Source organism: Polyodon spathula, chromosome 18, assembly GCF_017654505.1.
Source record: "Polyodon spathula isolate WHYD16114869_AA chromosome 18, ASM1765450v1, whole genome shotgun sequence".
NCBI classification, from domain to species: Eukaryota; Metazoa; Chordata; class Actinopteri; order Acipenseriformes; family Polyodontidae; genus Polyodon; species Polyodon spathula.
Window position 1 is genome coordinate 30,279,191 of NC_054551.1, and position 24,638 is coordinate 30,303,828.

Genomic DNA, 24,638 nt, shown 5'->3' on the forward strand with positions numbered 1-24,638 from the left:
TTAGTGTTAATATGGCGTGTGTGAACACTTACTGCACAGTGAATGGTAGTATACTGACAGTGATTGATTCAGGCCATAATAGTGTTTACAGTAATCTCCCATCTGTACCTAAGAATACCACTAATGGCTCTGAAATCAAGAAAATAGATTACAGCGTAAAGCCCCCGTTAGCTAAATGGTGACGAAAAGTTTAGTATATGAAACAATGGGAAAATATAATACTTTTGTTATTCATGTTAGAGACACGTACATAAAAAAGGATTATACAAACAGAAACGATACAAGGGTCCTGCAACTTGCCTGCTGAAAAAAAAAAAAAAAAGCCACAAGTGTAGCCGTTATAAATTACAATCCGGTATCCAGCGCTTCACCTCTTGGAGGCGCTGTGGATACCTAGGTGCCCACCCCTGCCCACCCTCACACAGACAAAAAATCATATATATTATCAATTAAATGGTGCAATAAGAATTAACTTTCATTCTACCAATATCCACATTAAATTGAAGTTCATTTAACTTTCAGTTAACATACATAAATACCCCACCCCTCTTATTCATAGTTCAACTTTATGTTCCGAGCCAAAAAAAAAAAAAAAAAACAGGTTACATGATAATAACACTGAAAAACTGTACGAGTTTGGTTGCTTAAATTTCAAAGATCTCAAAAGCAACTGAGCAAAAAAAAAAAAACATGTCCGTATCAGAAGTTTGAGCAGACATCAAAAACATCTTTCTGATTAATTCTTTGTTCTAAAGAAACTCAAACTCCCGAGGAACAAACTTCCATCTTCACTTTCCAAAACTGGAAATTCAGAGATTTTGAAAAGGTTGACCTCTTTTTTATTTTTTCTTTTTGTGTGTGTTTTCAGGATTCACTCCAGCATCACACAAATAATCCAGGACGTCGCGTGTTTAAAAACCGAAGAATTCTCAAAACAGAGCAACTTGCCCTTTCTCAGCGATAGCAGCAGGAGATGTACGCTGACACCCGGACGGAGACTCTCTCATAGAAAGGGCGATGCAAACTACTGAAAACCGGAAAGAAAAAAGGAAAGGCGATTCCCTGATGTCTAACACTACTGTATACATTCAAAACACATGACGGAGGGCGTCTCCTCCAGAGGTACATTTGGCACATCCTACATTGTCTTATGTTTTATTTTTTCTTTAACTACTTTTTTTCACTGTTTTTAAAAATTAAAACACTTAATGCTTCGGTTTGTAGAGACCACATAAAATAACACTAAATATAATGCCCCCACCCACCCTACACCCTCCCAAGCAGCTTTCGCCCAACGACACAGGTGTCAGCTGGGACAGATCCTACAGCCATGTTTGCTGGTTTTCTTTTCCACCATCTTTCTGATGGGGAGGGGGTCCTAGCTGTACTCAGCTGTTTTCTGGTGCCTCTCAAGGGGTACCCTCCCTTCTACTAGTCATTTGGAAGGGTTTTTTCCCCCAACCCCAAGATGTTTCAGATCCCGTTTGTCAGGTCGGTGATAACTTTGCCCTTCACCAGCTTGCGGAGAAACTCCTTCTCTTTCCCAATGTTGTGGGTCCAAGACTGAAAGAGAAGGAGAGGAGATTGTAAAACAATTACAATGCAAAATTGGATGGACAGTGTGCTCCCTTGCTAAACAACCCTGGTCTTTGTAGCTGAACAATTAAAACCCTTTATCACTTTCGACTGCCATCAGAGATGATCAATAAACCAGCAATAAAATCGCTTCGTTTTAACATATTAGCATTGTTTTCGATCCCAAGCTTTCATAGAAAGTATGACTACTGAAATCTCCTGCACATAACTAGTAAGGCATGACTGGAAAGTCCTTAGATTTACATGATGGGATTTATTCTAGTTTTGAAGCCAGATGCTCTTCTCATGTTAGTCTCCATTTTCCCTTGTGTCCAAGGTGGGTGGTGATCCCCTAAATCACACAGCCATGTTCATGGTCAGCTCTCTGACTGCTGCGGTAGGGCAATGTAAATAGCCAAACCAGAGCGTCTTGCCTGTAACCAGAGCCCTTGATTCCTCTTAGGTGTTCTGAATAAGCCCCAGCGTTGCTTTTAAACAGGCCAGGCCTGCATTGTAAGGATTCCTCAGCCCACCTGCTCTTAAGAGGACCTGCCTATTCAGAGCACTTGACACCACAACAGAGACCAGAGATTGATCACAGCGCAGCTTCTATGACAGTACACATTGCAAGAAGAGTATTCTATTACAGTGTGTGTGTGCGCAATGATAAAGGACCTACATATCAACATGGGGCGCCTATCTGTGTGCTTACTGTGTACAGTTCACAGGCTGCAGTTTTCACAGCAGAGCCAGGATCAAACTGGGAAATCACCTTGGTCTATTCCATATACTAATCCACCCACATGTGGTGCGAGGCCGCTGCACTGTAGTAAGACAAGGACAGACCTGTGCTGATTGGCAGAGTGGAAGGGGTAGTGAAAGTATTGTTTCATGCAAACTGTTTCCGCTGGCAGGGAACTTGTGGAACCACAAAAGGTTTCAAAGGGTTTCAAAGCCTGGTGCTAAGCCCACAGGAGCTCTTCCTACTCAAGACACCCAGGTCAGACAGTGCCTAGTAGTGCCACAATGTTCTTTTTATATTGCTCCACTAAGTACTCCTCTATACACATTTTGGTTGTTTACAAAAACTACCAGTTTGTAAGCTCATTAGAAATACTTAAAACATTTAGATTTTCAAATTGACAATAACATAATTTGACAGAAATATAAAACCCAAGTACTAAACTCAAAGCCAATTTCTTAAATGTGTTTGGATTCTAAAAATTGACAAGTCAAATTAACGTGGGAGCCGCATTAGGCTGGATTTCAAAGCGGCCTGCAAATTTCATCTGAGTTGTTTCTATAAAAGCCAAGAAACATCTGCCTCAAGTGGGAACCGGCATACTATAAATATACAAGCGGCCCAGTGCAGGAACTTGCTCGTACAAAGTAAACTGTCTCAGGTTCTTTATATTAAAAGGAGGATTGGCCAGTTTTAGGAAAGACCTTTGTCTTAAATGAGAGATTTGCCCATTAATGCCTACTTTCAGGAGCTATTCAACATAATGAAGCATTACTTGAAATGCATTATTTAATAGCATTAATTTCTGTGCTACTCAGCCTGGCTAAGACACAGATTTTGCAACAGGATACTGTATGATGCAATTTTTCACATGAACTGCCAGGTCCTTAACCCGCACTGGATTCGAACCTGTCTTTCTAAATTAACTGCACCAGATCAAACAGAGAGAAAGAGACACAGAGTGAGGAAGGGTTTCCTGCTGCCCTAAACCTGACTTCTACGATTAAATCAATTTTCTTTTCTCCGTAACACTGAAGCCCAGACAACAATCTCGTCACCTGCCTCCCTCACCCACCTATCCTGCTGCCGGGTCACACAGAAACAATTAAACCGCCCTCAATAATTCATCGCCTGCAAGCAAGCAGTATTTGTAGCAGCAAATTGAAATACAAGAGCTACATGTGTCTGCAGGCAGAAGATTGGATGGCATGACCGGAGAGTGAGGATCACCCCCCAACACCAGGCCTGGACTATCCCACATTACTGTAATGTGAGATGCACTAATTAAAAAAAGACAAAAACTTAGACAAAGACTTACTATTCTGAATTAAAAGGGAGAAACTTATGTTTGCTTGTGTTAAGAAATATTATGTATATGTGTGTGTGTATAGATAGATAGATAGATAGATAGATATAGACAGATAGATCGATAGATCACACACACTGAATGACATACTGTCATTCTGTATAATTCAATATTATCTTCGTGTCCAAATGAAATCCCTGTTGAAATGAATGGTGTGATATAGGCCTGGGTCTGTCAAGTAGTGACACCTGCTGGGAGAACTCGAAGGTGGGTTACCCCACTGTCAGCCAGTGGCTTCTTATGGATCAGTGGGTGTTGAAAAGCTGAAGGTTCTTTTTTATTTGGGTTCCACTACCAAAGACCCGGTCTGAATTTAGATAAATATTATCCTGTTTTTCTTTCCCTTTTTCTTTTTTTCCTAAGACCCTTTCTGTAAATATATTAAGGCATGTAGCTTATTAGGGCAAGGGAACGTTATTTTGTCTACCTGTTCTTTTATATTGCCTTATAATATACTCCATTAAGGTGAAGCATACTCCACTTTTGAATGCGTGTCTACATATAATTCCTTTGTTATTGATCTTTCAGTCTGAGCCAACTAATCTCTAGCAGCAAACCTTCTACTCAAAACAGGCTTTGGTATTTTTTTTGTTTTTGTTTCATAATCATACTATAAGATTAAAACAAATGCTACCCTTATGTAAGCCTTAAGCCAAGTACAAATCCTTTTGACACAGTGTCTGTGTGTATGCTTAACCGTGTCTTGGGCACTAGGACAGCTAATAGACAGCTGACATTACCTTATCAGTAGTGTTCAGAGGAGTTTAAATCACCCACAACACTGGCTAGTGAGCTTTCTAGAGAGCCAGTCCCTTAGCAAAACCAAAGTAACCTGAAGCCCACTCGTTTAGTAATTTTTATTTGTATTTTTGTTTAGCAGTTATCCAAAGACTTAGTTCTCACCATTATTGTGGTTTAATTTAAATCCACTGAAACTCAGTGTTGTATGCCAAGAACACAAAAAGCACCTAATGCAATTACTGTATAAATAGGTTAGCTAATAATGGCCATTAACTAATACATGTATATAAAAGTTAGTGGGCTACATGCAAGCCTTTTAAAACAGGTTAAAGCTATTTATATTATCTAAATGCTGTGCAGCAGCATGGAAATACCTCTTTAATGGCAGACATCTTGACGTTCTCGTAGTAATGCAAGGGTGCGTAAGGGGTGTTCATATCATACCCGAAACCTGCCACCGCCACCTCATCACAGTTATGGAGGGCCATTGTTATAGCAACAGTGCCCAGGGTGGGAATATTCTGCAAGAGACAGGGGTAGAACTGTCAGCATTCATTCACACACACACCCTTGCAGCAAAGCACAGCACAACTCAGAATGATGTGGCGCAAGGATTAAAAATCCAGGGCACACACTGACACAAACTGTGAAAAAATTAAGAGATAAGGAAGACAGGCAAAGCAGGGCAGGGTACACTGTGGAAATAGACACTAAATCCTGGACAACGGAGAGATAGGCACAGAGAGAATGTAAACAGTACAGGTAAGTGCCCTGGAAGCAGAAGATTCAATCACAGGTGACAGTAATGTAGAACTAAATCGCAATACTGTTTTGAAATCCAATTCTACTTTCAAGCAGTGAAGGACTGAGCGGTCATTGCAGTAATGTATTCTCTGCGGCAGTCACTGTTAAACGTCAGCCCTCTCCTGTACAATGGCTTATCAGTGTACTGCTCTGAACGACAGCACTAATCCCTGTCTGGAGAGCCTGACGAGAGGCTGATAAGGCAGAGGCGTGCTACGGCTTGATAGGAGAGGCCCAAGTGAGCGTCAGCACAGACTCCACGGAAACCCCATTCACAATTTCACTGGAAAGTGGGGTGGGGGGTGTAGTGTGGCGTGAAGTGGCAGTACAGAAATACAGACTTGATGGATGTATCAACCTTGAAAAATAATGGATAACCAGTGCTCATTGTAGAGATCAAACTGGGATGTAGTCTGTAAAGATTAAAGAGGGTTTGAGACTGATTTAAAGCAATCCTAATAATTATTTTTAAGAACATCCCATGAAATGTAAATGTATCCCCTGTGCATTGACCATTTGGTTGGCCTAATGCTTAAGTTCCTAGTCAGCCAGGAAGAAGAGCCCAGGTAGGGATTAAGTTATCAGAGTGGAGGATGTGTCTGTGTGTCCGTCGTGATCAGTTCCTTATACTACTGTTCCCTGGCTGTTGTGCTGTCTGGCCGATCTCACTCCAGGAACATTATGCTTTAGCAACATGCAGTCCACACGTTCTGGGTTCAGCTAAAAGTAGCAACCTTCTTTAGTCTTACATGCTACAGTCCCCACTTCACTAATCATTACAATTCCATATTTAAAAACTAAGCGATGATTAATATTTCTTTAAAAAAAAAAAAAAAAGGTTAAGTGAGCCCAGTAACTGGCTCTGCAACCAGGTTTTACATGTCATTTCTCTACTAATACCAAATGTTGATTGAAAAAAAAGAAAACATAAAAGTTACCAAACTTCATAAATTTCCCTAGTGATTAGTTTTTAAAGTTTTTTGTTTGTTGCTTGTTCACCATTTATTAGCAGAGACTGTGGCTAGGGGTCGCTTTGAGGTACAGTGCTCCCTTCATCTATAGAACTCTGAACCTTGTCACACACACACCTCCTTATTTAAAGGCTATGAAGAGATTTATAAACTGCAGGGCTTACACCATTTCATAGGATCTGCACTCTGTTCTGGACAACAGTAACTGATATAATGCGGCAGGGTGGAAGCAATATGGATGCACTGTGAAAAATGTGGTTAAGTGGTTTGAGAGGAGAACTGTAAAGCAGTCACGTCCGGTACTAATAACCAAGAGCCATGAGGCAGTGAAGTGCAATGGTAAACGTACGTACTGAAAGGCACTATGGCCTGGTACTTTTTCACAGTGCCGATATCCATTTAAATTGGCAGTGAACATTAAGTCCCATCCCACTTCCTGCTAACTTACCCCTTTCCCCATGAGCCCATTGTTCTGAGGCAGCCCAATGAAGTGGAAGGCAGCCTCCTGGATAAAGTAGGGGTTCAGGATGCGCATCTCTGTGGGCGCTTTGGGGACCTGTAGGGCCACCGACTTCCAGAATCCATCTGTCCCACGCTGAAAATGAAACAGGAAGAAGACGGATTAGCATGATCTTCTCATTAAAGTGTCACCTATACTTCCAGAAACATATAGAAAATGATATATTGTATATTCTCTTTGGGGATAAAAGTACCATCTTCTGTTAACTTCTTATGAATAGACCTTCATATAAATTAAATTCGGAATGTTTTAAAAAGGTCGAGTCATTGTCTGGAGCATATATTCCCCATACAGAAGTTAGAATTTTGTTAAAATTGGTTATAGGCTAGAATAGTTATAGATCTTAAACAGAAAGACATTATACAGCAGAATTTCCTGGTGCGTTATTTTTGTTAATATATACTGTAACCAACAGTTGAGCAAACAGGTAGATTTCACTCCCCTTACTTTATTGAACAGATTGATGACCACAAAACACAAGAGCGTCAATATCATCCACTCAAAAGGGCCACGTAATTCTTTCCACTAGGAAGGGAGGACGTGCAACGATCTCTGTCTTTGTGCACTGCAGCCTGCCATGAGCCCAGAGCCACAGGCCCTCACCATATCAATTACTGGGGGAAAAAATACAGCTGAGCAATTACCTTGCATTTATTCAATTCATTTTTCATTGTGATTCCCTATTATTCAGCCGGGAGACAGCTAAATGACAACAACCTTGATGGCAAACAGGCGGTCAGGTTATTGGGCTTAATGGAAATCACCTGTACAAATAAGTGAATGCTGCCTTTGATATCACAAATAAAAGGGAGCTTCCACTGAGCACGGCAAGCTGCTTTGAAATGGTTTGGCTTTGTGCCAATGGCACGCCATAGCTTGAACTGGCTTTCCCGTCAATGAGTTTGCAAGGAAGTGTTTCACATTGTGGAACAGAGGCAAGAAAGTCTCTTATGGATGTTCGCTTTGGTAAAAACCAATTACAGCACACTAACATCTGTACGATGTGGAGGTGCGTAAATACAGAATATTTGTTGCTCTACATGTCACGCCCACTGAATGAAACAAAACGCCCAACATGGATGCACAATGGTGGTTGTTTACAAGTGTGTCTCAGTCTACTTATAGCTGCAGTGAACAGAGATGTCAAAGCATTCACAGTCCCCTGGTTATCTACTTTGCAAATACAGGCCAAGAACCCCCCCCCAAATGGCGAGTTACACTGTTGAAAGGTGATATTTACAGATACTAAGTTTTAAACACCTTCCAACACTTCAGTTTAAACTAGTCATATTTGTATATATTCATCCAGCCAAAATGTCTGTAACTGTCCACCAGGCAAAGAGTGTTTGTCTGAAGGAGCTTTTGCAGTTTAACCAGACCGCTGGTATCAATAACTGGAGTCAGAACAAAACAGTTCCTTCTATAGTAAAGGGAAAGTATCACTTCTAAATATAAAATAATGACAAGCCTCTGGGTGAATGCAGATTTTGGCCAGATCAGATAAGATGATATATATATATATATCTCTTTTGAATCTGTTCACTTAATATCACAAATCAGAGGCACTTCACTATTAACTGGTCCCAGTTGGAATGTCAACCGCCAGTATTAAAAACTGGTTCATGCATCCCAAAAAACATTAGTCAACAGATTGATCTTTATTCCTGACCTGAACATTGTGTACCTCGGAGTCTCAAGTAGACTGCAAGTTATGATGAGTTGTGTGGTGGTTTTGTGGATTAGTCTCCAGGGGCTTGGTTGAGACCACAAAAGAGATTAGAACCCAGGTCTCCATACAAATGCAGGAATGGAATAGCATTTTGTGACAATACAAGTTTTACCTGAGCTTTTGGCAAACCTGTGAGAGAAAGTTCAGATGGGCCTTACAACAAAGGCTGGAATGGTTCAAACCACTGTGCAATGGGAGCCTCTTCTCCATTCATGAAATACATGCTCAAGTCCTTACTGTGTCGCAAAATATGAATTTGTCACATGAAATTCATGATTTATGCTTAATTAGGTTCTAATAAAATGTAATAAATCTGGAGCATAGAACGTCCATTTAATGGATCAGTTAAATAGCAAGTCAGAAGTTTGTTAAACTGAACAAACTTTCTAGCTCGCTTCAGGACAGTAGCTTTCTTTAGAACTGCAATGAATCAAATTAGTTACACAACTCCCCTTTATAACAGCCCCCACTTGCAAATGGCTCCCGCTAAAGAGGAATCAATACCGAGTTTGTTTTATTTTCCTTTGCGATCTATCTGTCTGAGAATCTGCAGGCTTAAAAGTCAGAGACAGATAAACAGGGTGGTCGAATTGTTTCATGAAGACCAATTTCAAAGCCTTGTGTTCAAGGCGGAGCCACTGTAGGCAGGCATCCATTTCATAGCAACCTTACTAATAAATTAAAATATGTTACAATGACAATAGTATACAGCAAGATAATACTGGAAGAACAACAGGTAGACCAGGTCAAATATATCTTGTTTTGAGGGAGGAGCAGTAACAATATGTGGTACAGGGAGTTAATCATATATTACCAGTTGTTAAATTCTAGTTGTAGGAATTCCACTCGTCTTGTGGTTTTGTAAAGAAAAAGGCCAGCCGAGGATTATCAATAAGCAAAAAACTGATTTCAACTGGAAGAGCTGCATGGAGACAAAACACAACTGTTTTATACTTGGGGGGGGGGGCGGGGGGGGGGGGGGGGGGGGGGGGGCAACGAGGGGAGGCAGCATTTTCAATTCATCACCTGTCAAAACTGCTTGCCCTGCAGCTGCTTGTGTAGACTGACTGAGGGCTTCTGGGTGCTGAGCCATCAGTAACACCCAATCTTTCACAGGCACAAAACTCTTCCTTGACCTGCAGAGCTTCTTCAATATAACCAGATTCCCGTGTGGTGCAGTCAGATAATCCTGACACACTCTGGCATAGGAAAGATCTTACTGTTTAAATAAAACTATTACTGTCAAAATGTACTGTATATTTCACCATTAATTCTTTATTTTTAACTAGGAATGAATCCTTCGAGATATGCATCCTTTTGATTCTCCCCTCTCCTTCTGGAGTTAGAAAACGTTTTGTCATCTCTGCTAAACCCCAAGTCTACTGGCATTAATAATGCTGTTAAAATCAATTTCAGCAATTGCCTTTGGGGCCTGCAGATACGGCATTGACCTTGCAGCCATCTTCGACACTTGGCATCAACTGCCCTGTTGAAAGCAGGGTTTGCAGTCTACAGCATTGTCAAGTCTCACACCTTTGTCAGGCACTACATTCATCACTGTGCTAGCACTACAGAGAGAGGACTGACAATGTGTTCAACCTCCTGTGCTGTCAGTCCTTTACCCTATACAGGCACTTTGTAAATGCTTCTCTGAACGGCACTGAAAGCTATTCTCAGTGTGGTCAGTCCCTCAGCCCTCATGAGCAGTCAGATACCCTACTACCCTGACAAGTGTTCAAAGCTTAGCAGTAGAAACAGCAAGCAGAATGAAATCGGAACCGTTTTACCTTTGTCCCATTTCCCAGACTGACAGACGAGGGGTGACAATTATGAGCTGGCTGGCTGGGAGCTTTCCCAGCACAAGAAAACATACTTTTTGCTCCAACAGGGGGATCTGTGTCCTCTGCACCAGGTACTTAATACAGGTGGTACCGAGGTAGGTCCCATGATGCATTCTCTGCTCTTTCAGTTTTACTGCACATGTGGGCTGTTTTTATGTGGTTTTAAAAGGCCAGTAGAACACATTTATATTCTTGTAGGAGAATTAATTAAAGGCTTCTAAAAAACACAGGGTTCAGGGAGCAGATGCAGACTCTCTTATTCTTAATGTGTTTAACACTGCACCACAAATGAATAAACACATTTGGAAATACTATTGTATACACTAGGGATGGACTTACAGATGCATGCTTATATTTTGAGACTACAGCCTTGCTGTTTCAAAGTTTAATCAGTTATAGATTGATTCTGTCAGGAAAACAGGGGCTAGTTGCCTAGATGGGTTCCCATGTCATTGAGGTGGTCTGCTGGGCTTCAGTGTGGAAACCTCAGCAGAAAAGCAGTCTTTAGAAAAACAGTATTGATTAAAGAAAATAAAATCTCCATTGCTCTCCGTTACAGTTGACCAGTTGTCTCGCTACTGGTTTGATAAAAGGGAACATGCAACTTAGGTTTGCAACCTGTCAATTGCCCCTGCAAGCACCAGACATGACCCCTGGCAGTTTTCTTCTGGGCTTTTGCATACAGTGTTGAGGTTTCTCCTACCAAAATTGAGAACTGCAGCCTTGTGTCTATCCATAGTCAGGGATTTGATTTAATGTCCCTTGTAGATGACCAGCTTGTAGCACTGAAGGCTGAATACCCCTGTCCAAGTGGCAGGTCCTGTTCTGTAAAGTGAATTAGCAGTCAGACAAAGCAATGAACCAATGGAAGAAAGGAGTTCCTGTTTAGTATCTCAGCATCATGTATGAGTTTAAGCATGTTGCCTGTGCTTTAGTTTAAAACCGGGAATCCCACTAGATGGAATGAATGCATTTATTTAAAAGTCAAACCTAAACAAAAGAACACAAAAAAGAGAAGAGTTTGGGACATTAACAATGGGAATTCTCTAACCGGAAACAAGCTTTGGGTCTTAAGCTTTCCAGAACAGCTTTTTGAAACTAATGGCAGATCATCCCGCAAGAAGCAATCCCAATCACTCGCCTCCACAGCTACCTCACTGAACTCCTGCTGAGCAATCATTAAAAATAATAAGACACCCACTGATGGTACTATAGATCATCCAAGTAAGGGCATGTTCAGCGCTGTAAGAACATCTGGAGCTGCCCCCCCCCAAAAAAAAAAAAAATAGAACAAAGGGCTGGAATATACTGCAACTTGTTTAATTTCCTTTTGAAAACACAGTGACTGCAGTAATTGGGATCAAGAGCCTGTATCATAGAGGCCCTAACTGCCTGGCCGTGGAGAGGGGTGGGGATGAAAAACCGCTGGCAGTAATATTGTTCCAAAGCTCAGATAGGGGCTATTAAAGCTCTTTGGGGTGTTCCGATTGATTTGCTCCCATCTTTCCGTGAAATATTTATGGGAAACTGTTCGGAAACACTAGAGTGCAGGATTTGTAACCGGCCGACTGTTGTAGGCTCCTGGATTAGGGTTTTTAACAGAATACAGAGCAGCAACTGCTGGCTAAATTACAGAAAGAAATGTCTTTGTCCATCATAATACAACATAAAAATACTAAAAGAAAACCAGTAAAATCTGACAACCGTTTAGATCCTAAGGCTAGATTCTCAGAGCTATTTACTCTAAAATGAAATTAGCTCAAAAGGAAGAAAAACACCTAAAAACGTAGCAAGACAGAAATCCACAATTAATTTAGGTTTTGATAGTAGTCGCTCTTTCTTAATGATCAGTTTATCAATGTCTTCATATGAAGGAATCTGAAGGCGTCTCATGGATATTCTTAAAAACATTTAACACAATGCGAATAAAAACCTCATGAAATAATAAATTAACCCAAATTATCTATACTCCCCCAATGGACTCGGAAAAAGCTTTCCTTTGATTTTTACTGTTGTTAAAAAACAATAGACAGGCACCAATTGGTTTTAGTCTAAACCTCATTTGTATTTTGTTTTGCTTAAAAGGTTTCTGGAAATACATGAAAGGCAGTTTTCAAAGACGGGAGAACCAATGAAAATTAATCTTGATCTCTGTTCCTCTAAAGCCTGAAGCCACCAGCACACTTTCAAAAGTCACGTCAAGTTGAGAAATATAAATAAATAAGTTATACAATGAAAGAGGCTTAATGAAACCTGGGTTTACAATAAAGCAATCTGGTTATTTCTAATAAGATAATGATTACCAAAACATTAGAAGCAGGGGCTTTTAGACAGAGACCCTGAGTTCAAATGTAAAAAAAAAAAACATGTTTGGTTGACAATAGGGACACAAGTGTTATTTGACAGCCTGTTTATTAAATAGGTAACTTCTATTAGAAGCCCCTGGTCCAAGGACATGTCATCTTGAAAAGTGGCTAAAAGCACACATACAGAAGTGAAGTTACGTGTATCAAGGTATGAACCCCCCTCAGTAGTATTAATAGGACTGTACCGACTTTCCAAAAAATGAGACCAATTATATATATATATATATATATATATATATATATATATATATATATATATATATATATATATACACACACACACACACACACACATACATATACTTTCCCACCTACATTTCGGAGGCTCTGTCTAAAACAGAAGGTCTTAATGCTTCATAACACAGGTTTGAATTGGCTTTGGATCGCATTGGCAGCATTTCAAATGACCCAGATGACCCCAACAGCAATAGCGTTTTCAGATTCATGTGACTTGACCTGAAACAAAGGCAGAGACGACAGCTCTGTGCAATAGTGACCCCAAACTTGCTCACTGAAAGAACAATGATCCAGCAGAGACACAAACAGAAAGGATTTTTATGGCCAAGAAGACATAATTTGCAACTTACTTAATGGTGTTTTACAGGGAATGACTTTACAAAACGTGTGTGTAAAAACACAAAACTGGGCTAAAAGCAACTAACACTTAGAATATGGAACTCCCTCCTTTTTAATGCATGCCAATAAAACTAGAGCAAACACTTTCAAGCTAACTCTGTAGATTTTACTGAGTTTGTACTGTACAGAACTTTCGCACAGAGGCTGAAAAACTCCAGGTTCCAACACTGTACATTCTGTCTGCCATTGCTGTTAGCTGCAAATAATTAAGCTGGCATACCAAGAGTATGCACCACTAATGGCAGGGCAGCTCACCCAGTAGGGAATCTTCTGTATATGTGTTGGACACTGTACAGCACCAGCCTGGCCCCTGCATAAACAGAATGGGTTTACTCTGGGAATGCCACACATAGCTGGATGGACCTCAGCGTACGGAGCTGAAATCAAAACTGGTCAAATAGAAGGAGGACATGAGTTATTTATTATGTAGGCATGAATCTGTCTGTAATCGGTGCTGTCTCTGTCTCGCACTAAATTAATCCTGCCTCCATGTCGTATATCACAGGGGTGTGCCAAAACTTGTATTTTACCTTTAAAAATTTGTTGCCGTTAGATATATATTACAACGGAATAAAACGTGTTCATTACTCAACTCAAAGCAATACGGTCCCTCAGATTACTTTTGTTTACACAAGTATTAAGTATCAATCAATACCAATCTGGCAATGTTATTATATAAGTATATTTTATAAGTGATTATTTCTCCTAACTTTTAGTCTTGATAACAATTTTTTTTGCTACATATTTTCTTTGTCAGTTTATGGCCTCAATGCAGTAGTTAAGCGGCAAGGAGTGGTTCTCAGTTGTAAAGGTAGATCTTAATTACTGGGAAAATACGAGTACCAGCACACCCCTCACTGGAATGTCATAAATATTAAAACTGGTTTGATCCACAGTCAAGTGAGTGATAGGATCTTATTTCATAATAAAAATGCAAATCATATATTTGCATATATTTATTTCTGTTATGCCTTTTTTTTTTAAATTTAGTGTGCCCAATTATTACCTGTATCCTCGGCTCACCGCTCGCAACCCCCCTGCCGACTCAGGGAACAGAGGCTGGGGCATGCATCCTCCGAAATGTGCTCCTGCCAATCTGTCATTTTTCGCACTGCTGATCCACAGCGAGGCCACTAGGCCTATAGCGCCAGAGGACAACACAGATCTGGTGGCTCCACTGCAGAAACACAGTACCATATCAGCCACAGGGGTCGCTGATGCGCGGCGAGCCGTGGATTCCCCTGCCGACCTAAGCCCTCCCTACACGGGCAGCGTTCAGGCAATTGCGCGCCACCCCCTAGGAACTCTCGGTCACGGTCAACTTGAGGATCTGATGAACTTTTCCTGTCGGGTTGATTTGGAATAAAAACTCAGTTTGGGATTCTTGCATGTTGGATTAAGATTTGGTGCACTTTGAAACGATTCATGTCAGGTTGACTTTGAATAAAAGTTCACCTTCAAAAATCGTGATTTCTGCTTTTTGTACTGTTTCAATTCTTTAACGAATAGGATAAAGCAAAGGCAGAATACCGCATACATGAGATGAACAAGTACACGTAATCCTACTTTTATTCACAGTCATCTCATTAACTTACTCCAACAGTGTATCGTTCATTTTGATTGCCCTTTCACTGTAACAAACCCCTCAATATAACAAACAAAAGGCTTGGATCCCAACAGGTTTGTTATAGCGAGGGTGTACTGTATTACATCATCCTAAGTCATTCAAAGGGATTATTGTCACAGTACAATTTGTGGCCGGTACCCAGAAGCTTCCCTTGACTGTTTTTCCCTTGTAACTCTCCTCCCAAACAAGGCTGTCAGACCCTGTTGTTAAGAGTGTTGTTCCAGGAGACCAGAGACCTGATTAGACACAGTTTGCAGGATTTCAGGTCTGCTATGGTACGTGAGTGCCTGTGAGGATTCCCATTGGATAAACCACACCCTTCTCCTGCGAGGATGAAGGATCAAAGCACTGCTGCCCCTCAGTACCGAGCATGTACATGTACACACGTGGCAGTTAGTTAATCAAGATCCGTGTCATGTGATCATCGTCAGCTTTTGAGCTTTGTGGCTTCATGTCAGGGCATGAGGGCATGTCTTTTAAAAAACAGCCTTTTTTAGAAAACGACCTGTGTGACAAAATGGATGATGGGCCAAAAAATGGAAACGCATGTCTGATTTACCAGTACTGCTTTAAGCGGTCTGCAGTTTATTTTATATATGGAGATCTCTAGAACCAAATTCTATATTGAATTTGCTGGTGGGTTTAAAAATCCCAATACTGAGCTCACAACATAATAAGTTTTTGATTGTCTAAATCAAATCAATCCTCGACCTGGGGACCCCACTGTGGCTGCTGGTTTTCATTCTAGCTGAGCTCTCAGTTACTTAAATAGACCCTTAATTGAACTGATAATTTGTTTAATTAGACCTTTTAATTATTTTCAGATCTTAAACAGTTACAGAGTTCAAGTTACTTATAAAATGTTATAGATAACTTGAAATCTGCAACTGTTTAAGAGCTGAAAACAAATAAAAAGGTCTAAGTAAGCAAATAATAAATTAGAATAAAATATATGCAGAACACTAGAGAAAGCAACTACGCTATACAGCCTACTGTATAAACTCAACCTGTGGAGAATGGTAGAGACATGTGTGTGAATGGGTTGGAGTCAGGTTGCAGATCTTATTAAAGCAGGTTGGGTCGCAGGTAAGGCAGTGTTGGCGCAGATTGTTGGTTCAGGTCGGGTCCTGTAGTAGCGGGTCCAGGTCGGAAGTGGGTTGTATAAATCGGTCCCGCACAAGAGTCTACAGGGGGATGTTGTGGAGTTCTGAAGAGATCGAAGCTCTTCTTGAAATTTGGGCAGATACTCCTATACAAATGCTGCTTGACAATGACCATAAAAACAAAAAGTGTTCAAAGAGTTTTCCAGTCGTCTGAAAGAACAGGGCTTTAACTGCACTGCTGAACAATGCAGAGCAAAATTTAAAAAAAATAGGCTTTTCCTACATTACAACCAGGGACATATTGAGAAGGAGTTGGGAGTCACCAGAAATTAAATCAAAATGACCTTATTATGACCAACATGATATTACAAAACACCATGGAAGTGCAGCACACAAGGTCAGGGCTTTCTCCATACTTTTCTCCATGGCTGTATAACTTCCCAGCATTCACTTCAAGGAGATCATGCGATTTTCTTGTGTTCTCCATACTACTGCAGATGTGTAATGTGAAAGGGAAGTGTTCTTGAAAAGATAGAAGTGTACCCAGCACACATCCAGTGTAGAAGAGAAACACTCTGAGGACGTTTCCCCTGAAAAGCGCAGACTACACTTGGTATGTGTACCCAGTGTGAATAGGGGGTTACATGACTCAGACCCAAGTACTGTGGCTTGAAAACCGAAAGGGTCTGTAACTGTGAATATGGGACAGCTTTTCTTATTATCCAAAGACCGTAACAACAGACTGCAAGGAACTCTTCACCCTTCTCAGGGTTGTTTAACATCATGTATATAGTAGTTCTGTTTTTCTTTTTTTCTGCTCAGTGACCTCATCTGCTCTAACGTGCCGTCAAGCAATTTTGGGTGCTAGAAAAACAACTGAGTGCTTAAAGGAATATCAATGAGGCCAGACAGCGGCACACAGCAAGTTTAAGCTACAGACTCACCAACATCAGCAGCGGTTTGTCATTGGTTAACAGCATCTACACTGTACTATAAACCTTACACAGCATCTCGTTAGATTCCAAGTTCAGATGTCATTATCCCTCAGGTACCAAAAAGCTCCCCCCCCCCCAAACTTAGACTCTTAGAACTCTCCCAGTCAGATCAGTTTCAAGCACACTTGGTCAACCCAACACGAATTATGTTGTTGCTTGGGGCACTTATTAATCATATACTATCTACATCAATAGGTGACATGTTTTTGTCTGCATCTCATTCTCTTGCTCTGTGAGTGGAAGTACAGGAAGAGTTTTGGCTGAGATTCCTGGCTGCTCACAGACTGGGCTCTGCCCCTGACCTTTCAGCTCAAGACTACAAAGCTTCAAGTAAATGTCAAGCTGAATGAAAATTCCCCAGAGTGATCGTTTCTAGGAGAAATAGAGACACACCGGTTTAAGGAAATGGTGCTTCTGATTTTTATATTTTAGGAGTACATTTCATATCTACAGAAGGGTAATGGCGGTATATGTAGATGTCTCAGCTCTCCAGTGCAACTCCAGATTTCTTCCTCAACAGGGTTACTGCAATTAATGGTATGACTGAAGAAAACCTTATACAAATGAATCCATCAGTGAAAGTCCTTTAGATGCCAAACTGATGAGTTTTAGAAGCTATGAGATTGTTAGGAGAGTCAACAGGTTCAGCTCAGAGGGGATACACTTCAGTTTTATGTCTGACACACAGAGCACTTCCACACAACAGTTTTCATGTATGAATAGGTCACATTTGTACATATTAAAATATCTGTACGTGTCAAAATGTCATCTATAGTCTTGAAATCATCATATGTTCTGTCCAAATTTATTTTGACTAAAGCAAAAAAAAAAGCAAAAAAAAAGCTTGTTTCTTTTGAGAGGAATTCAATTGTGGGATGACAGGGCTTTAGACTGCTATGTCACCCAGTACCAGACGAATCAGGCTGTCATTTCCGGTCACACAAAGTACAAGAGCTAGGCTCAAGGGCCTCAGGCCACTCCTCTTAAATAAGTGTTGCGTAAAGTTTGGCCCGGAGGGTGGGTTTTCAGACACAATCTACCAGGAAGATACTGAGAGTCAGAGTTGCCCGTCCCATCCCACCCCCACCCCACCCCCTGCCCATAAAAACGGTGGGGGGGTGACAAGCCCCCCCCAAAAAAGCCTAAAAACGCTGACAAGCCCTGCATTCTTTCTGTCTGCAAATGTAAATGTGTTACAAAGGATACTTATGAATCAGATACTTCAAAGCCCCCACATGCTACAGTTCATAGTTTTTGATACTCTCGGTTGCTGAAAGGAGAGAAGGGAGGGGTATTGTTAGACTAAACAGTCCAAAGATGTTGTTTTCTAAAGGAGATTGTCTACAGTCACACATGCCTTTCCTGAATAGACCATTTGTTTAACATTTTTTTTTAATACAATAAAAACAATTAGCATTTTATTATGAGCTATTGTCAATTCCCTTTATTTTTCCAAGCAAACGACCGACACGTCTCTTAAAACACAACTGTCTACTGTGCGCTGCTAAAATGCAAAAGCTTTTTCTCAATCCAAGCACGAATACACTGGAATATACAGCATGGGTTGTGATATTCAATATCTATTTGGTAAAGTCTCAGACAGCAACTTTCACAAAGAGCCATGACCACGTGCATTTACACTATTTTGACAATTTGTTATCCAAATCAGAGTAGCAGAATAATGGCAAACTAGTCTTCCAGTGACTAGGAATTTTTATTGGCTTGCTTGTTTTCTTCATCGGAGATAAAAGCACAATCTGTTAACCCAGTGTAGGGACATCTCACGATTAGCTGTGTGGGTTGGACCCAATGAATCTTGCACATTTTGGCTAGTGGAAACCAGATTTCAAAGGGAATGTGGCACACATACATTAAGCCCAGACACAAAGCACTATTCGTCTCATGGAAAATGTTGGTCCAAATTCACTAAGGGGTGCCTTCTATGCATACCAGATGCTTTATAGGACTGTAGGCAGATTGAAATAACCAGCCCCATCAAATCCATCACAGTCAAACCACAGGGTTTGGTATACCATGTTTATCTTGTGCACACTAGCATAATTGTGGCTCAGATTTCAGTTATACAAAATACACAAAAGGTATTGACAATGTATTCTATATATAGAAACATAGCTGAATCATGCTGCATGGTGAATTTTTATAGGGAAATACCATCAAAACCTGTGAAGTTCACGTAGTCACAATGCATGTTTTCCTTGACTGTATTACAAACAGTTTTTGGTTTCACGAAACTGTTCTACCCATGGAGTTTCAAAAGCACCTTTTCGGGGGTAGGGGATTCTCTGAACTTGGCCAATTATGAAGACTAATTGCATTGCTGTCTAGAAGGAGCAGGGCTCTCTCCTAAACAGTGGATAAGGCTGCAATGAAAATGGGAGATTAAACAAAGTCAAAATATCTAGATGGGACATCCCAGTTCAGCCACAGTTCTCGTGAACAGGATTCCTTCTGCTTTAACAAGGTTTAAGAGAAAAGGCTTTCCGGTGGATTCTAATTTGATGCTCTCGTATCATTATTTATTATGCTGAGCACATGTCTATGAAGCTACATCCAGACAAGAGTCTCACCCTGGCAACTGAGTGGATTCCAAACAGGAGGGTGGGCAGAGGACACCATTCTGGGGCAAGGACTGTTGGCAACCTGTATACATAGTGGTTAACAGAAGAATTTAAAACTGTCATGAGGTAAGTGTGTAGAATATCACGGACATTTATGTATTTTTAAGAGCTAAGAACGAAAGAAAATGCAACTTGAAAGGTGTTTCACTAAAATGAAAATAAAATTAGACATCTATCTCTGCTTTTACAATGAATTAAAAGAAAAATCTGGACTTGGGCTCTAGACTCTATGGGTAACGAAGCTTTTTAAATGACAGTAAAAGCCAAAGAAGTGCCTCATTATTTTTCCTACTTTTACTTCAGCTTTTTGAAGGCAGATAAACGCGGTCAGTCAGTCAAACAAACCAGCCAATTTAGGAATTAATTCAGCCACCTTGACGGACACATTTTATTATTTGTCAGACACAAAAAAGGACAGCAGCACAATTTAAACTTGGAAGAGGAAAAGGTGGCGGTGTTGGAGCGATTCATCAGAACTCAAGCAGATTCAAAGCAGTTATTTAGAGATAGCCGCTGTAGGCAGGTAATCCCAAGCCGTGCTTAAGCCACTGGGTGCTGCAGAGCTGAGCTTCACCCCCATGGGAGCAAGCAATCTGTGGAGATGAGCATGCCTGCACTACACTGCATTAATATAGTATCAATTAATACATAACCACTGCAAAAACCATTGAAAACTATGGTGGCTTGCTGAGATCACATGAAAGTATAAATGCACACCTATTTACTTCTCCACACAGGTTATTATTTAAAAGTTGTAAAAACTGCTCTTTCGTCCAATGGAACATTTTATGTTTTAGTTTCAGTGAGCAATATCCTGAAGAAAAGCTTACAGCATTTAAGTAATACTAATAAAGTGCCATGTCAGCTCATCAGTGTGTGTGTGGGTGTGTGTGTGTGTCTCAGGCAACCCATGCAAAGCCACCAAATGCCCCAGCCCTCACCAGCTTCTCCTTGGATGCAATCTGCTTGAGCCATTTGAAGTCCAGGGGTTTGAATGCAGAGAAGACAAAGAGGGAGTCCTTCTCATAGCGATCGGGATTCTGGATGGCTCCTTCGGGGTACGTGATCCTTACTGTTGTTTTCGAACCCACGTCTTTCACAAATCCTTTCACTGGAGCCTCATTCAACCTGTAAAGAGGGCATCATTATCAACTATAAAAGTATGACCTGGACAGTGAAGGCTCTTACCATAACACCACATCACATAAAAAAAAACTACATTTTGACAAGATTCAAATCTCCAAAATCTTTGTACCGATTAATGATCGTATTTAGAAGTTGAAATTGTTTTACAGGAACCAATATTAGTAGAGCAGCATTTAAAAACAGGCTTTCATAATGTGGGTGTACACACTTAATATTAGAATTAGAAAGACGATTCCATAGATGCAATAAACAAAAAGAGAAATGCTGTACTGTAATTTCTGCACGCTGTGCTGTGACGTAGCCAATCGCTTTTGGCAACCTGTGAATCCAACCGCAAGAACAACACGAAAGCAGATTCAAATGCTGAAGAGCCATTTTTCAATTAAGATTTTTGCAGCCAGGCAGGACCATTTCCTACATCCCATAGCTGTTGAGCAACTATAAACATGTATTGTTTTTGTAAAAGTTAGTGCTGCTGTTTCTGAAGTGGGAAAAATGATAGGTTAAACAATAAAAGAAATGGCCCCAGCAGCGCACAATGCTGCACTGGAAGAAAGCAAATCCTTGTGGGCACTACTGTAGATCTAGTCAGTGAGCATTGTTCTGCCAGTCTGATTTTGATGACAAATAGCTCATGGTGTCAATATTTAGCCTTGAGGGCTCTTGCTCCATTGCTTGTCTTCCAAGTTCTCAAACAATAAGTACGGTATCCGAGTGGCGCATCCAGTAAAGGCACTCCATGTGGAATGCTGGATGCACTCTATAGCCGGGAGAGCGCAGATTTGAATCCAGGCTATGTCACTGCCGACCGCGACCAGCACTATATGTCTGGTAGCCTCGCTGTGGATATGCAGTGCAGAAAATAACGGGCTTGGCAGGAGCATGTTTCGTGTTCAAGCCTCCATTTCCCGTCGCCAATGGGTTGCAGCAAGTGAAATCAGGATAAAAATAACAATTGGGCATTCCAAATAGGGCAGAAAACCAAGGTAACAAACACAAAAGAAGAAAAAAAAAGTTTGGTGATCATTATATTCAGTTATCATTGTATATTTAATTGTAAAATAGAATATACAAATAATTTATTCCAATTTTCAGAATGTATTCTTTATTTAAAAACAAAACAGCAAGTGGCTTAAGAACTTCTAGTTACAGGAGGTACACCAATAAAGAAAAAAAAAAAAACATTCCTCTTCAAAGTCGCTTGCTATTGTATCTCCCTTTATTTCTACCATCTCCTTGTTGGCCTGGCTATCTCCCTCTCTGCTTTGATCTCTCGCTCCCCCTCGTCACCTTGTTAATCCTTCTCAATTTCCATGTTATTGGCTCACAAACAGACCCAGCTGCATTGACCCGGGGCTGGCTGGGTGCTGACAGCACATGTTCCTAACACTGCAGAGCAGGTGCTACCAGTCTATTCCTCCCAACATATCAATTTCTGAGTGTCAATCCCTGGCTTGAGACGCACAGCAATTTCCAAGGGCACCTCTTCTTTCTGTAACACTATTGCTATTTGGCTAGAGGCTGTGGGAAGTGGGGTTATTGGTGATGCTTGAACACTGACAGCAAAAAGACTTGACATTTTCTTAATTGCTAACACGATTTATTAACTGTAACAACACTAGATAAATAAATAGCATTATTATTCACAAACATAAATCTACATTATATATAGGCTAACTATACTACATATATAAAAAACAAAACAAACAAACAAAAAACATAGCATTACTTATTATACAGAAAGGCTGTCCATGTCAGATCCATTTCCAGGTCTCTCACGAAATTACACTTTACATGTAGACTAAATCTGTTTATTCACTCAGCTAAACATGAAGAATGACCATATTGCATGTTTCCACCAGTCTTTTCAATGTGTTCTCATTTCAGTTGTGCACCACCCAGCATCTGTCTTCCTCCTGTCTGATTTTAGAACAGTATTTCATCAAAAGCAGGTACTGTTTCTGGATTAAACTCTTTCCTCAAACGGTTTCCAAACAGAATAATTGAATAAAAATCTAAGCTTAGTAGGGAGACCAAGAATGATAGGAGTAAAAAAGATGACCAGCAAGGCAGTAATATTCTAATATTTACCCTGCTGTTAATGATTAAGCCATTTTGCAATGCAATCGGCCGGCATCACCCCGCCCGCCCACCCACCCCCACAAACCCCCACCCACCCCCACCCTAGATACTGACGTGTGTGTGTGTGTGTGTGTGTGTGTGTGTGTGTGTGTGCACGCACGCAAGTGGATCCCTTTTGGATGTGTGAGTTTATAAGTTCCAATTGTCGGGGGGCGGGGGGGGGGGGCACTGTGATGCTCCCAGTCCCAAGTCAGGCAGACAGACACCGAGATCTAAGGCTCAGAGAGACAGCACTTGAAAGGCTGGCCTCCAGAGGAATGGAGCTTCACATGCCCCAGGAGGCTGGAGCTGCTGCCCCCTCTCCATGCTCACACAAAGAGGCATGTGCTTTTGATTAGCACTGCGCAAAACTACAAACATACACACCTGTCCGTCCGTCCGTCTGTCCAAACCTGGATACCACCTCCATCCGCTTACCTATTTGTTCTGTCAACACTGCATCAAATCAACCAAATGCAAATCCAATTATGGGTTCTCAGAATATCAAATAAAACCCTTGTGTTTAACAAAGAAATTGGATTATCAACAAACCGCAAGTATGAACGTTTTGCAAATCGGATCCTTATTTTATAGCTTTTCCAATTGGAGAATTGTACTTTGTCATGCTAGCATGTTTTCGCTAGTTTTCTTTTCAACCTTTATTGGAAACATGCAGTTTTATTATACCCTCCTGCATACTCACCGCACAACAACGTCATAGTCGTCGATCCGAGACCCCAAAGACTTGTTGGCGAGGATCCCTCCATTCCCAACAATGATGCATCTCTTACAGCTCAGACTTGGAAAGAAAAGGAGAGAATTCATTCAATTCTAGTGGGTACCTCATTAACAGTGCGACAGGACTTAAGGGCCTCTCAGTGTAGAGAGGGAGGAGGAATCTCATTACACACACAGTACTGGCAACCCAGTTGCAGCAGATTGCATTATTCCAGCACGGACAAACAGTTGTCCCAGGGATAAAAAGGGTGAAAGAATAAAAAAGTAGCCTTTCAACTATTAATGTTGATTAAAGAACATTATATTCTTTTATTTTACCCATACATCTGAAAGACGCTACATCAAAAGGGTGAAATGTTTAGGTATTCAGTAGTGTGTAAGGAAAACTGTGAATCTAAAAGAAACTGGTAGACAATAGCGTCCTTTTCAGACTTGCAGGTACAGGCTTTTTGCTAGTTAGATTTGATTTTTGGAGTTAGATTTGAACTTGGTGTCTTTGAGATGAAAGACGTCAGTCAAGCGGTCAGTCCCTGACCCAAGCCTTGCATGGATTATGAATGCATAGTGAATTACTTCACAGGCACCACTGCACTTTTCCAATCTGGTCTCCAGAACAGACTTGGGGGAGGTTTGGACCCTTCTCTTTTTTTAATGCTCTTTCTCCAGAAGGTCATTCCAGCCTTGATCTGCGTATACCCTTGACTTTGACCCTAATCCTCCCCCGTGAACATTCATTCCCCCACTCAGCAGTCGGAGGAAGACAGAATGTCTAAGTGTGATCAAAAGGTTAAGGCTGTATGTTTACAGAAAAGCATATTTAGCAAAAATATTCCCACATTAATCTTCTGGCAAATTTAGAAAATGCATGTCAGCATGGAGACGATTCAAATGGATTGGGAGCAGTAGGTCTGACTGCCTTCTACAAGCACGGGATGTAAGCTAGTGTATTACTAACCCAAGAAGGGTCAAGTGTTACCA

The 24,638-nt window shown here is 40.8% G+C and overlaps 1 protein-coding gene across 4 annotated transcripts in view; it reads right to left on the reverse strand.

The window, feature by feature from the left end:
- Nucleotides 1–572: 572 nt before the first annotated feature.
- The window catches only part of LOC121330892 (CMP-N-acetylneuraminate-beta-1,4-galactoside alpha-2,3-sialyltransferase-like), a 71,310-nt gene continuing 47,244 nt past the window's right edge, over nt 573–24,638 (reverse strand). For all 4 annotated transcript variants that reach the window (XM_041277814.1, XM_041277812.1, XM_041277815.1 and 1 more), the window contains 5 exons: nt 23,626–23,721; nt 20,597–20,783; nt 6,648–6,794; nt 4,799–4,945; nt 573–1,563 (listed from right to left, as the gene is read on the reverse strand). In XM_041277814.1, the coding sequence (XP_041133748.1) occupies nt 1,474–1,563; nt 4,799–4,945; nt 6,648–6,794; nt 20,597–20,783; nt 23,626–23,721 (667 nt within the window). In that variant the 3' untranslated portion in view covers nt 573–1,473. The remainder of the gene's footprint in view (nt 1,564–4,798; nt 4,946–6,647; nt 6,795–20,596; nt 20,784–23,625; nt 23,722–24,638) is intronic.